Here is a 13,398-nt window from a genome sequence, read left to right as displayed (position 1 = left end):
GGCCTTCGCGGGCCGTGGGGCTCGGCGGGGCCGCCTCGGCTGGTCGTGGGATCCGCTCCCTCCCGCACTTGGTGCCTCTTCCTCTTCTGCGGACTGCAGACTACAGCGGACGGATGCGTAACATTCCGCAACTCGGACATTTCTTCTCGATCGACGGGACGTGTGAGTATCGATTCGTGACAATTACTTATTTTTTTGTATGTGTGTCCGTGATCATTTTTCTCGTCCGTGGGAGTTCGTACTTGGGGCTGGGTACAGCATTCCTCTCCCCTGAGGATGACTGTCACGTCCCACTCTGCAGGGGCGGACTTTTATCCAGGCCCAGTGTTCGGGCAATCCGGTGATCTTCGTGGTGGAGGCAATTCTCGGTCTCTGGTACATGGTGGGAGTGGTCACATCTACACATTGAGCGAGGATTCGGGACAACTGCCATACTAGAATATTGCAGGGCAATTGATGGTGATCCCCCTACTCCTTGATCATGTATATTGTTCATACAGATAAGACATTTTTACACTTCGGACAATTCACAGACTTCACTATGACTTGTTTTTGTCACTCATTATATTATCACAACACATTAAGGTAGATAGTACATACAGAGTACACTTCTTTACATGTAATACCACATTTTTGTGGGACTATCCTGAACAATTCCTCCACCAGTTTGTCACACTGATCCTTCCACTTGAATTGCTCCATATATGCATCTCGAAGTGCCACAGCTTCTGTATGGCGAATTTCTGATTTCTTTGCTCTAATCTGCTTTATCCTATCAGCCCAGACCTTAGGGTCATCGGAGCTCACAACACTGCCATTTCCAAATAGTACCTTCTTCTTAAGAACAATACCAAGCCCACTGTGCTCATTAACAAGAACAGGTAAGTTGGCCGAAATGGCAAGAAGACCACTCATTCCAAAACCTTCAATTCGAGATGGCTTAATAGCAAGATCTGCCTCACACAGCCATTTACGCCAATCTTCACGGCTTTCAGCAACTCTTACAGTGAGCTGACGAGACTCTATACCTTCATCGAGTAAGGCCTGTGTTATGTGTTCAACATTGTCACAGGGCTTCACAATAACTGTCAGGTGATAAGATGGAGAGTTCAATAACTTGATTGCTTTAGCTGCAATGTCACATCCTTTCACCTTAAAATACTTTGACGAACCACTCATCAAGACATGAAATGTTCCCGCATCTTCATACTGCTGATGAACACCATTAAGATCTTCAAAAATTCCTGGCGTCAAGTCAATAACATTCTCGTGCTTCCCAGAGAAGCGCAGAGCACGTTTGCAAGCTTCTGCTATCTTTGGACCAATTGCAATAACAACATCAGCCTTTTCACACAATGTCACCTGAAGTTTATGTTTACCTTCATTAAGCTCTTCACAGTTTGTATGCACAACCTGAACCCACTTGCACTTCTTAGCTTCCTTTATTATTTGCGCTTGTCGCCCAAGGTCATGCCCGTAACAGTGAATCAACAGAATGTCAATGTCAAGACTGTCAGGCGGAAAAGAGAGCAGCTCTGAAGATGAAAAACCGTGGTGATCCTTTGCATCAACTAGCTTGATATTTAAACTTCTGGCATGTTCTCTCTGTGGTTGGGTGTTTTTAGGCACAAATCCTGTCAGTTTCAGTCTGGTGTTTCTTCCCAGTTCAATTACCAATTGCTCATTCACAGTTTTGTTCCAACCCTCGACATCTGATGCCAGAGTAACATTCAATTTTGCTTCATCTTTTGACTTTGAACCTGCAATGTTTAAAATTATGATTTATGATTTACAATGGTTTCTTATCCTTCATATCCCTCAGTTTTTTACTGAATTTTATCCATCAAAACAATCAGTCAATCAATTCTAGTGATATTCTGTGTTTAATAGTCAGATCTGTCAGTGGGTTATGCTAAAACAATAAGACAGCACGCTCTAGGTTTCTATCCACTATGATATTTGGCTCGGGGCTTCGCCCCTCTCCAACAAGCAGACTGCAGACCGGGGATAAAATGCAGACTGCAGACTGCAGACCAAGGGTAAAATGCAGACCAAGGGTAAAATGCAGACCGAGGGTAAAGTAACGAAATACAAGTCATAAAGCCATTTTTCCCCGCTGGCTCCAAATTACAGGTCAGACAAGGCTTCGCACAAGCGATCACAAAAATGAACTAGATTTAATGCTGACATAAATTTGATCAAATTTAACTTTTTGATAGAGCAAAGGCATTTTAACGATTTTTGTGAAACTTAAAGTTCAGTTTACAATTAATCTTCTACGTTTGTAAACCAGATGAAACTGAACGGTTAACAGATGTCACAGATCATCTTTATCAAAATCAATTTTATACTGACCTTTACTAGCCAATCGGGCTAGCTGACACAGTAGGATCACGTTTACAGCGATCACGGAAAGCTAAATTATTTCGTGGCCACAGCTCTTTCAAGTGGTTTTAACTGTTTTATTAACCGTCGTAATAAAACACCATAAGGATAAAAAGTACAAAACTTTTATGTTTAGCAGTAAACAAATGATGTGTCGACTTAAGTGCTGGGGTGTGCGTTTAAAATTAATTTCCCAAAAAAGGCCGTGCTGAAAGGGCTGTAAACCGTTCAGTTTCATCCAGTTTACAGATGCAGAAGACTGAAGGTTTAGTCTCACAAGGTTAAGTCTGTAAAAAAGTAAAATGTGAACACATCTGTGTCGGCATAAAATTTATTTATCGCCAGTTCATTCACGTGTTCGCTCATGCAAAACCTTGTCTGACGTATATTTCTTCGAAATTTGGAGCTGGCGGGGAAAAAGGCTTTGTGACTCGTATTCCGTTACATTACCCTTGGTCTGCAGTTTACCCTTGGTCTGCAGTCTGCATTTAACCCCCGGTCTGCAGTTTGCAGTCTGCAGTCTGCGTTTTACACTGACCGTTTTTTTTTTTATTGTAATGCTATATTTTGAGACACTAGATCTTAATGAACAACCAGGAAAGTTTTTAAGGGTGTCATATACCTGCCAACTTTTTCTGGGTCAAAGGCGTGAGATTTTTATCCTGAGAGTGCCAGGATTTTCGAAGACGATACGACAATGTCCAAAGTTTTCCAAGGTGCCCGAAGTATTCCGATGATGTTCCGAACATATCCCGATTCTACTGCGTGGATGTGTTTTGCTTAACATGACCTCGTTAACAATCCTTTTTTTGTCAGAACTCTGCGTTTTTGGGTTAAGTATCGCTATTTACTTAATTGACATGGAGTTTTTGTTTCTCACATTGGTTTTAGTTTACATTTTTTGTTGTTTGTGGTTGTAATAACCACATATTTCAATTGTGCGTGAGAAATTGGTTCGTAAGCGTGAGTTGGCGTGAGATCGAAGTTTTCAACTCGCAGGCATGAGACTCATGCCCAAGGCGTGACAGTTGGCAGGTATAGTGTCACCTTGCAAACATACACGTGTGAATGTAACTTTCAACAGAATGTTGTGAATCTTAGAGCTTCTTAGAATCTTCAGGTCTTCTAGAAGTCTTTCAAATTAAGAAAACTCTTCTTTCTTTCGTTTCGGGAGCACAGTTTATTAGGAAATGATTTCAGGAAAAATTTTACAAAATTGCCATGTTAACACGTTGTGTCAAAATCAGTAAAAAATACATCGGGAAATGCAGTTGGTGTCCGATGGTCGCACGCAAAATGGCTGCCAAAACGTGAAACCACAAACAAGGCTTACATGGGTTTCGTGCCGTTTCCAGATCACATTAATACCTGGGTTTCATGTTCAATTCTTAGGTCTAAAAGTCAACTCTGAACAGATTACAACTGATTTCCTTTTTCAGCTGGCCGACAAATTTAAAAAAATAAATTAACTCACCTTCGATCGCGGACGCCATGGTTGACATCGCTGACATGGCGCTTCACGTTGATTACAGTACGCCAGGTTATGATCCATTTATCTTAAGAGTTATAGAAACAATTCCACATCCCTTGTAAATTATAACAAACAACTTCATCGACAATGGAGATAACTGAGTATCAAGGAATGAATATTGAAGTCAGGAAAGAAGAGACTCGTAAACTGGTACCTAGACAAACTCGAGACAAGTCTGACGGGAAGGGACTCTGCTCTCCCTTCCCCTCCCCCCATAATCCTCTGTACGCCCCACAAAGACAACCGGAAAATATGGAAATCATGATCGATTATGGCTTCTGGTTAAAATACAGTACTCACGGCAAATCCTCTCCAAATAATCATGTTTGATGAAGTGTCGCCAAAGAAGCAGTAATTCATTGCCTCTTTTATTAATCTCTACGAAATAACACGGAATGTGGATTTTTATGTTTCCTGATAGCTAATGAGCTAACCGCCGACCGGTTAGCTCAGTGGTAGAGCGCCGGACTGTTGTGCGGGAGGTCTCGGGTTCGACTCCCAGACCGGACCAACACTCAACTTACTAACACTGCAAATGGTTAGACATTCTAGTCTTCTCGGATAAGGACGATAAACCGTAGGCCCCGTCTCCTGCATCTTCAGTGTTATAATCAGCAGGGGACGTTAAAGAACCCACACACTCACCGCAAAGAGTAGGGCATGAAGTTCCCGGTGTTGTGGTCTGTTCTATTCCATGGGTTGGTGGTGGGGTGAGATCATACACATGGACGGATAGCGGCTGCCATAGGCGCCTTATATATGCTGATGTCCGATCTCATCCCTTAATTCTGTAAATTGTAAATAGTTACTGAAAAACCCTGTGGGGAGCTGACTATTAAAGTTTACACTCTCTTAGCCCTCCCCTCCCTTCCCCCTGTGGGTTTGAGGGAGCCCAGGGGCACTGCTAGGAAGCCTTCCCATGTCCGGTCACAGCTGAGCTCTCAGAGGCCTCAAGGCTACTGAGCCCAGTCCCCAGAAAACCAAAAGACGGGAGCAGTCCTGGCCACATTTCAAAGCAAACTCTTTGCGGAAACAAGCCAAAAAGCTGACTTTAGCCAGCCCCCAGCCGGATTGCAATTCACCAGCTGACTGACCCGGGGCTCCCTAGTGTTGTTAGGTCAGGGCCCGGGCTACCTGTCCACGGGGTCGTTGACGGCCCCCCCCCCCTCAAATTTCTCGGATCGCAATGGCTTGAAGGCCGACGCAAAGCACGGATCCCGGAGTCCACGTTTTGTCATATCCAGACAGATGTGTGATACCATTTTTATCGATTTGCTACCACTCGCTATACCACTGCAGTTTATATAATAATATCGAGTATCCCACTTGTCACTTGTATTTTCTTCGTATACACACTCGCCAAAAGGCTCGTTTGTATACCGAGAAGATACAAGTAAAAGGTACCCCTTTCGGGTGGAGCCTCACCGTATTAACGCCGTTGGCTGAGCTGGCTAAAATCAGACGATATTCCTCAAGGTTGAGCATAATGAAAAAAATTGTTTTCTTATTTTTTATTAATTTTATAATCAACAAAGCGTCAACGAAACACATTTTACAGTTAGAAAAACTGTGGCTATGAAGCGCTTTGCAAGCCTCGGACGAATCGATCTGCACCACGGCGCCAAAAAAAAAATAGTGGTTAAAAATAGTGGGTAAAAGTGAAGAACAGTTGTCGGCCACCTGCCGTGACTATTTAAAGAAAGAAGCCGAACAGGTCCAATGACCTTACCGATTGGGCCAGATACAGAGCGACTCGTGATCAGGTGCATCTTGGAATAAAGACTGCGAAGACAAAGCATCATCGTGAAAATTGAAGCGGACGCAAATTACCCCCAAAACATGTGGAGGGTTCGTGGAGGGTGCTAAGTGAGCCAATTTCTAGAAACACAAATCAGCCTGATACACATTTTACACAAATCATCGACAGGCTATCAAATAAGAACACCGATAGAACAGCCACTGACAACTATTAGGAGCTTACTACGCCGGCCCCCAGTGTGTTTCAATTTATTCCTGTCCCTCTCTCGGTCTCTCTCCTCCGCAGAGGCTCCTTCAATGGAGGAGGAAAAGGTGAAAAACACGAAAAGTGAAAAATAGGGGGAGCTCTCCCCCGCGCGCTTTCATTGCCATTCTCCCAGGCTCCCCGCGCTTGCTTTCACCTCTCCCCATTTCCCAGCCCGTACGATAAAAAAAGAGGCTTCTGCGGAGGAGAGAGCTCCTGTCCCCGTCATATGATCATGATGACTATCTTCTTAAAAAAGCTGAGCAGGTCCAAATCGCCTGGTATTGACAATATTCCCCCTAAAATTTGACATTTCTTTTTAACCTTTCCTTCGAAACAAATGTTTTTCCAGACGACTGGAAATGGAGTAGCCTGCTTAGCAGTAATTTCAATTCCAAGGGCGCAGAGCGAACGATTCGTGCAAGCAAGCGAGCGAAAAAAGATGAGGAGAAAACGAACGAGCGTGCTCGCCGTTTGTTCGCCCCCGCGCTGGGCGCGCCCCCGCCGCGGCCCCCCTCCCCGCGCCACGCCCAACCTCAGGGGAGAGTCCAGGATATTAAACGTCTCGTGCATGGTTTAATACCCAAGAGTGCCTTAAGAGCAACTATTTTTAACTTTCCTTGATCGATTAGATACCACTGGGTAGCGTTATTTCCCAAATGACTGGTTAATTTTATTTTTTTTTCTAGATGACTGATTTCCTAATTTCTAGTTCCCGCCAGTCTGGAAGATTCGCGGGAATTTAAAGATGGAGAGAGCATTATAAGTCCTCCGTCTTTTTATGTTTTAACATTGACAATAAACACAACAGTTTTTGAAAAAAAAAAAAAAGATTTTACTTCTTTACCAATAATATAAACAATTTGGCTTAAATAAAATACCGGTAATAATAAAAAACATAAATAATACAAAACATATGAAGACGTCAAAGTTGTGTAATGCTGTTTACGTAAAGAAACAGTTTTCTTTCTAGTTCCGACTGGCATGTAGATCTGCAAACACCTCCTTACAAGTACTTCACTGTTTAAAGTAGGTAGAGTTGCTCTGTAAAATATCCATACCCTCACTCATGGAAGGCGGTTTGGTCCAATCTCTCCACCCCCAGTGGAGATCCTAGTTTAGCTTTAGACCCTCCCTCCCCTCCGTCAGAATCTCTGATGTCCCTCCGTGGTGTAATATGGATTTTCTATTTCTAGATTTATTGCAACAAACTGTTTTATGCAGTACAATAACTTGCACTACTTAGGAGAGAGTATGGATTTTTCCAGAACCATACAGTGGTGCTTCAAGGCGCGTTTACACAACAGAGGAAATTGACCACTTTTGTAGGAAACAATCAAATCAAAACGGGGCCATAGGCACCTATAGCCTTATTTTGATTTGACTGTTTCTCTGCAAAAGTGATCAGGTCTACGGGTTGGGTCCATACCCAATTTTGTTTTTTAAACACACGTTCAGATATCCACATTACAATGAGGCCAATCAGAGAACGGGGGGGGGGGGGGGGGAACCAGTGCTAAAAACACTAGTGAAAATTAACTTCCAGCACAGCCTCATCCCTAAATGAGACTTATCAGTAAATTTGTCTTAAGATATCTTAAATAAATTGAAAAATTTGAAAAAATATAAATTTAATGAAAATTATTTGACATCAGCTGTTCTCATACAAACTATGACAAAGAGAGTAGTTGGTACCATGTTTGTTACTTTATCAAAATGGAGGATTAAAAACTGAACTGTTTTAGGTATAGGAAAATAGTCAGAGGAGTGTGTTTTACTTGTTTCATACAATGCAACCTAAAGCTGATTCAGATGGTACAATTTTGCTGCTAGTGCTAAGGTCCATCAAGAATTAAGGACACAAAAAACGAAAAATGTTGTATGATTTTGTAACACGTTGGGAAAACCCCTTGACAATCGTAGTGTCAGTCCATGTTATATGATGAAGGTTGAAAACAGTTTTGGCATGACTCAGGTGATGCGCAGAACAAAAGTTACATGCAATAAGTTTGTACAGTCTAAATTGGCCCCAAGAATACATTAAAAATTAAAATAACATGTAAAATGTAACAATGTTAGTATTTTTCATTCAGAAAGAGTAACAACATGGGGGGGGGGGGGGGTAAGTGGTATACTCCATGTATTCCATGTACCTACACTGTATCTTTAGACCAGCACAAAATATAAAATGCTCTTGTTCAACGATAAATGAAAGGGATTGAAACACAATGAGTAATTTAACCACAAGATACCAAACAGCCATGAAAACTCTTTCCACCATATATACCAGGGCTCGAGACTAACGGTAGCCAACTAGCCAAAGGCTAGTAGAAATGCAGTTTTGGCTAGTAGGTTTTGGACTTTCACTAGCCAAAATGGCTAGTGAAAATTTCAGGCATAAGTCCAAAGAAACTGCATTAATTATAAAAATCGTCTCTGAGAGAATAGAACTAACAAGTAAACTGTTGACGTAATAAAAGCATCATTAGTATTTGACACAACGCGCATGTTATGGATATCCGAGGGTATATAACTGCGGGTAGAAGCTGAAAGAGCGAGGTAAAAAACAAACAAACATGACAAATACTTCCGATAAAGATGAACACCTGATGAAGTTGTGTATACACGTCTAGATGGTTAGAGATTTTTTGTATAATTTAAATGTTAAAATATGTCCCCTTTCACCCCCCCCCCCCCCCTGGTAAAAGAAAACAAAAAAATGAAACTACCTGTATACTTGAAAATTCTGGCTAGTAGAAAATCAGTTTTGGCTAGTGGAATCAAAGCTGTCACTAGCCACTTGGCTAGTTAGCAAAAAAGTTAGTCTGGAGCCCTGTACACCTCATTCCGCGACCCCTTGCTGACCTAAGCCTTTTCAAAATAACTACAACTTTCACAGAAAGTCAGAATAATGCAACTTTTGCTGTGTTATGCTATATATACAGATGTTACCATTTTTATAATTTCTTAAATTCAATATGCCATGCATTTCTACTTGATTTCATTCAAATTCTATGTACAGTAAAATTTTATAGTCATACATGCAGCTGTTACAGCAAATTTGGTATGACTGTTATTGTACTTATAAAACTAAGCTACGGTAATACGTAATGTAGCCAAAAACAGCATTTGTTAACTAACAAATCAAATAAATAATTGGAAATAAGTGAAAAAGTATTGTAGAAAAATTGTAATCTTGTTGTGCTGATTGTTACTACAGCCCGCTACACAAATTATTGTTTCAAATCAATTCAGATCTGTTTTTGAGCTCAGTACAGCAATTTTCAATTAACTGTTTTGGTTTTGTGCTAAATCGGAGCTCACCTTTAACTAACTTTTGAAATAATGAATCAAGTCACTTAAGGACCCATGATTCGACATTTTAAAAACACTACCTAGGAAGTTTCATTTTATGCATTTACAACATCAAATTGTGACGATAAAAACAGTTGTTTTTTTCTTTCTAGTATTATTAGAAAGTTCAATATACATTCTACTTAGTGAATTCGAAGGTGCCTGACCTTTTTTGCTTATTTTGAACCCTTTCTTTGCACCCAATCCTCCAGAACTGCTGCAACATCCATTCGCTCGAGATCTTCTTCCTTCAATAATCCAATGAGATTCCCCACAGTTGCTTCAGGCTTTACAGACCACATTTGAAGAAGTTCATTAGTGGGATTAACGTTATTCTGTTCCAAATTGCGCGTCACGTCTTTGCCATATCCCATTTTTTCTCCAAGCAAACGGAAATCTCTATAGAACATGTGATCTTTTACATTCAGTTTTAAGCAAATTTTACTGTTAATAGTATAAGGAATGTCTATGATATTGGTTGTTAGCCGAGTGCTTCTCATTTGATCTGTACATGATCTGGTGTCACCAACACAATCGAGTGAGACTCCTGCACCATCTGCCTGGTCAAATCCACTCTTTTCCACTTTGCTGAGATTTTTATCCGCAAGGCCTAACTCTTGTGTCCCTCTCTTGATAAAGTCAATGACTTCCTCATAGACTACTCTCTCAGTCTCAAAGTGCTCCATTTGTGGCTCTGGGCTCTTCACTTGTTCACTTTCCTCTGTGTGCTCAACACATCTCTTTTGATCCTCTACTAAATGAATGAAAATGAAAACATAATCATGACAGTGAACACTATTGCAAAAAAGTCTACAAAATAATAAGTGTTGATATGCTAGAAAGGCTTAAGAGTATGCATTGCATGCCTACATGTAGGTCATTCAACCATGATACTGTGCGGCCATAGTTGGACCATGTGCTTGATGTAATATGGTGAATGTTGTTCATTAAACCGTTTTGTTTAAGTTTATTCTTCGCCTTCTAATTCTCCCCCCTCAAAGAAATCAACAATAAGGGTTTGTATAGGGACTATTAATTTTTTCTAAAAGTTAATTTAAAAAAAAAAAAACAGTTTTAATAACACTTTGTCAATAAAAAGTTCTGCTGCCAGTGGTGTAGATAAAATCTTCCAACCACCAAAAGCCAATATCCACTAAAGACGTTCGTGCGAAAATCTTCTAACATTGCAATTTTTCTTAAACTTTCACCACTGCTAGTTTATGAGTTACTCATGTCAGAAATGGTAAAAAAAAATGGGGGGTCACCGAATTCGTTTCCGAGATCCGATATCTGAAAGAAGGCGCTTATTTGGATAAATTTGACTTCGCCTCTCGATATGACCTTAGCGACTTCTGGCGACAAAATATTTTAAATGAATTGATGCAGGCCAACATTCTTTATCCGAGCTTATTCAAGTGGGTCTATTGAACAAAAATATTTTGCTTTTGATGTCCCTAAATCTTGTCTTTAAATAAGAACTGCATTTGCAAACATTCAAGACTGCAAAATGTGACTGATTTGATCGCGTGCGCGAAGAGAAAATAAAAAAATAACATACTACCAACATTCAAATTTGGCCAATTTTTTGTCAATTGGTAGAGATTTATTATAAAAGATTATATACCCCGAAAAAAGTGGGGGTCACCGATCATTTAAAGAGAGAAAACTACAAGTGAAGTTAATGCAGAAGCTACCTACCCTATATGTGTTTAGGAAGTTTTCTTAGCGCGCACGCTCGTGCATGACGTGGCGTGGCATTGCGACATCAATTACATGTCCAGTAAGGATGCGCATAAACAATTCGCGTGAATGTCCTTAATTACCTAATAATCTTACAGTTGAATGTCTTACTTTAGAGACAACCTACCCTGTTTGTTGGGGAACATCATGATCATTTTGTCAACGAGATCACTACACTGGGCTTTCCAGCTGAATCTTTCCATGTATTCTCTGCGTAGCTGTTTTGCCTCTAAAGACTGACTTTTTGCATCCTTTGCTCTGACCTGCGCTATCCTGTCAGCCCACATCTGGGGATCATCTGAATCCACAATGTGTTTTTTTCCAGACGGCAACTTCTTCATCGCCATACCAAGTCCACTGTTCCCACTGACGAGAACCGGTAGGTCGGCAGAAATAGCACGGAGACTGCTTGTTCCAAAACCCTCTGTTCTTGAAGGCATGATCATAAGATTTACTTCACATAGTAACTTTCTCCAGTTTTCCAAGTCACTGTGGAAAGGTCGGACAGTGAACTGATGTAATTTGAGACCTTCACCGCGTAGGCAGTTTCTGAGGGCTTTTACATCATCAGAGAGTGTGACAATAAATATGATGTGATATGATGTATCTTGCAGCAATGAGATTGCTTTAGCAGCAATGTCACAACCTTTCACTTTGAAATACTTATCTAGATATGTAGCACTGATACACATTCGGAAAACTTCTCCATCTTCATGGAAAGGTCGTACATCAATTAACTCCTGGATAATACCCGGTGTTAAATCAATCACATCCTTGTGCTTTCCACAATAGCGCAGCGCAGATCTGAAAGCATCAGCTACTTTAGGGCCAATTGCAATCACGATGTCTGCCTGTTGGCACAACGCTAGTTGAACTTGATGCTCAGAGTCTGGCTCAGTTGAACGTGGGCCAGAAGCTTCCTTGTCCATATATTTCTCCAATTCTTCACTGATTGTATGTAGAACATGAAGCCACTTACATTTCTTGGACTCTTGAACAACCTGCGCCTGTCGACCGAGGTCACGCCCATAGGAGTGTATGATGAGAACATCAATATCAAGACTGTCAGGTGGAAAAGCCAACAGTTCCTTTGGTGAATAACCAATTAGCTTTTTGGCATCAACAAGTTCAATATTTAACTCTTTGGCCTGTTCTTTCTGCTCCTGAGGGCTGCTTGGCACAAGTCCACTGATCTTCACTCTTGGGTCCTTTGCAAGTTCAATGATTAACTGGCCATTTACTGTCGTGTTCCAACCCACAGCATTTGTAGCTAGTGTTATGTTCAATCTGTGTTCATCTTTCACTGCTGAAAACCCTGAGTATCCAATTATAAAGGAATGTGGGTCAAAATTAATACTAACAGAGGATGGAAAGCCTCTGGTCCTCATTCCATTCTCTTGCAAATACAACATTGAAATCTGACATGAAATCTGGATTCCACTTTCTAACTTCCAAACCTCATTTGTTGCAATCATATTCAACAGCCTTGAAACCTCCGGCGTCTAAACAGCAGTCTAGCTATCACGCAAATAAATGATTTTATGAACGACGAACGAACTCGTTCTGCAAATACATATAAACTATAACAAAATTCTGCAAATTGCTGCTAGATTTTTAATATCTGAAATATCCTACAGCCTCCTTACAATCAGACTGTGAGAGGCTGTTTGCAAAACGGAAGACTAAGTACTGAACGAATAACAAGCAAACTTCGATTTGAAATTCCGACTTTGACGCGGGCAAACGCGCGCGCTTCACAGAAATACAACGCGACGATTATTACTCCTTACTGCATCCAGAATTCTGTAGTTCAATGCAGATGACATACCTATAAGTGCACTTCCAAGGTAATCCTAGGTTAACACGTGCCATAATCATATATACCGGTAAGCATTTCCCCTTTTCACTTTTTGATTTCTGATCGGTCGTGATCGTATACACTGCTTCATTGTTTTGCCGTTTCAATTTCGATTTCAGTTCGATCGGGTTTCCCTTGCATTCGAATCAAAAGTGACGCATTTATTGGCATAAAATTTGCAAAAAGAAACAAGCAGCATGAACATATCGTTCATTGATGAATCTCACCTTCCTCTCCTGCTGATAAATTCCCTTTTTCGCTTTCCATTTCTGTCTTATTCTCGCTTCTGTAATCATTTCAGCACTGCGTGCGTGTACGTCACCCCCCTCCGGATTCTGCCGGTTTCTCTTTCGCGGAAAATAAGGAAGTGAGAGATGATACAGCTAGTCCCAGTGTCTTATCGGTCAAACTCCAGTGAATACTCTTGGACATTCTGTAGCAGACATGAGTTCGGTGCAGACTGCTTATTGACCTTATTGCTGTTTTTGCTCCCTTGTTTTAACGCTAAGCACTACGAAAAGATAAAAA

The 13,398-nt window shown here is 40.9% G+C and overlaps 2 protein-coding genes across 3 annotated transcripts in view; both read right to left on the bottom strand.

The window, feature by feature from the left end:
* LOC144634548 (uncharacterized) overlaps positions 1-4,180 on the bottom strand; it is a 66,428-nt gene extending 62,248 nt beyond the window's left edge. Inside the window, exons 1-2 of the mRNA XM_078493543.1 lie at positions 3,860-4,180; positions 627-1,760 (exon numbers count right to left, since the gene is read on the bottom strand). Coding sequence (XP_078349669.1) covers positions 627-1,760; positions 3,860-3,896 — 1,171 coding nt within the window. The 5' untranslated portion in view covers positions 3,897-4,180. The remainder of the gene's footprint in view (positions 1-626; positions 1,761-3,859) is intronic.
* Positions 4,181-6,596: 2,416 nt separating this feature from the next.
* Positions 6,597-13,397, bottom strand: LOC144634522 (uncharacterized). Of its 2 annotated transcripts, none has more exons than XM_078493508.1 (3): positions 13,098-13,397; positions 11,140-12,327; positions 6,597-10,023 (listed from the first exon to the last, which is right to left on the bottom strand). In XM_078493508.1, exons 1-3 carry the CDS (start codon positions 13,135-13,137, stop codon positions 9,449-9,451), a joined length of 1,803 nt encoding a protein of 600 aa, XP_078349634.1. In that variant the 5' UTR covers positions 13,138-13,397; the 3' UTR covers positions 6,597-9,448. The 2 variants fall into 2 exon arrangements, with proteins under 2 accessions (XP_078349634.1, XP_078349625.1); XM_078493499.1 differs by having other exon boundaries at positions 6,597-10,026; positions 13,098-13,395.
* Between the last annotated feature and the right edge of the window lies 1 nt (position 13,398).

Source organism: Oculina patagonica, chromosome 1, assembly GCF_052425735.1.
Source record: "Oculina patagonica isolate OP01 chromosome 1, crgOcupat, whole genome shotgun sequence".
Taxonomy (NCBI): domain Eukaryota; kingdom Metazoa; phylum Cnidaria; class Anthozoa; order Scleractinia; family Oculinidae; genus Oculina; species Oculina patagonica.
The sequence above is the reverse complement of the archived record's forward strand: the minus strand, read 5'-3'. Positions and strand labels throughout refer to the sequence as shown.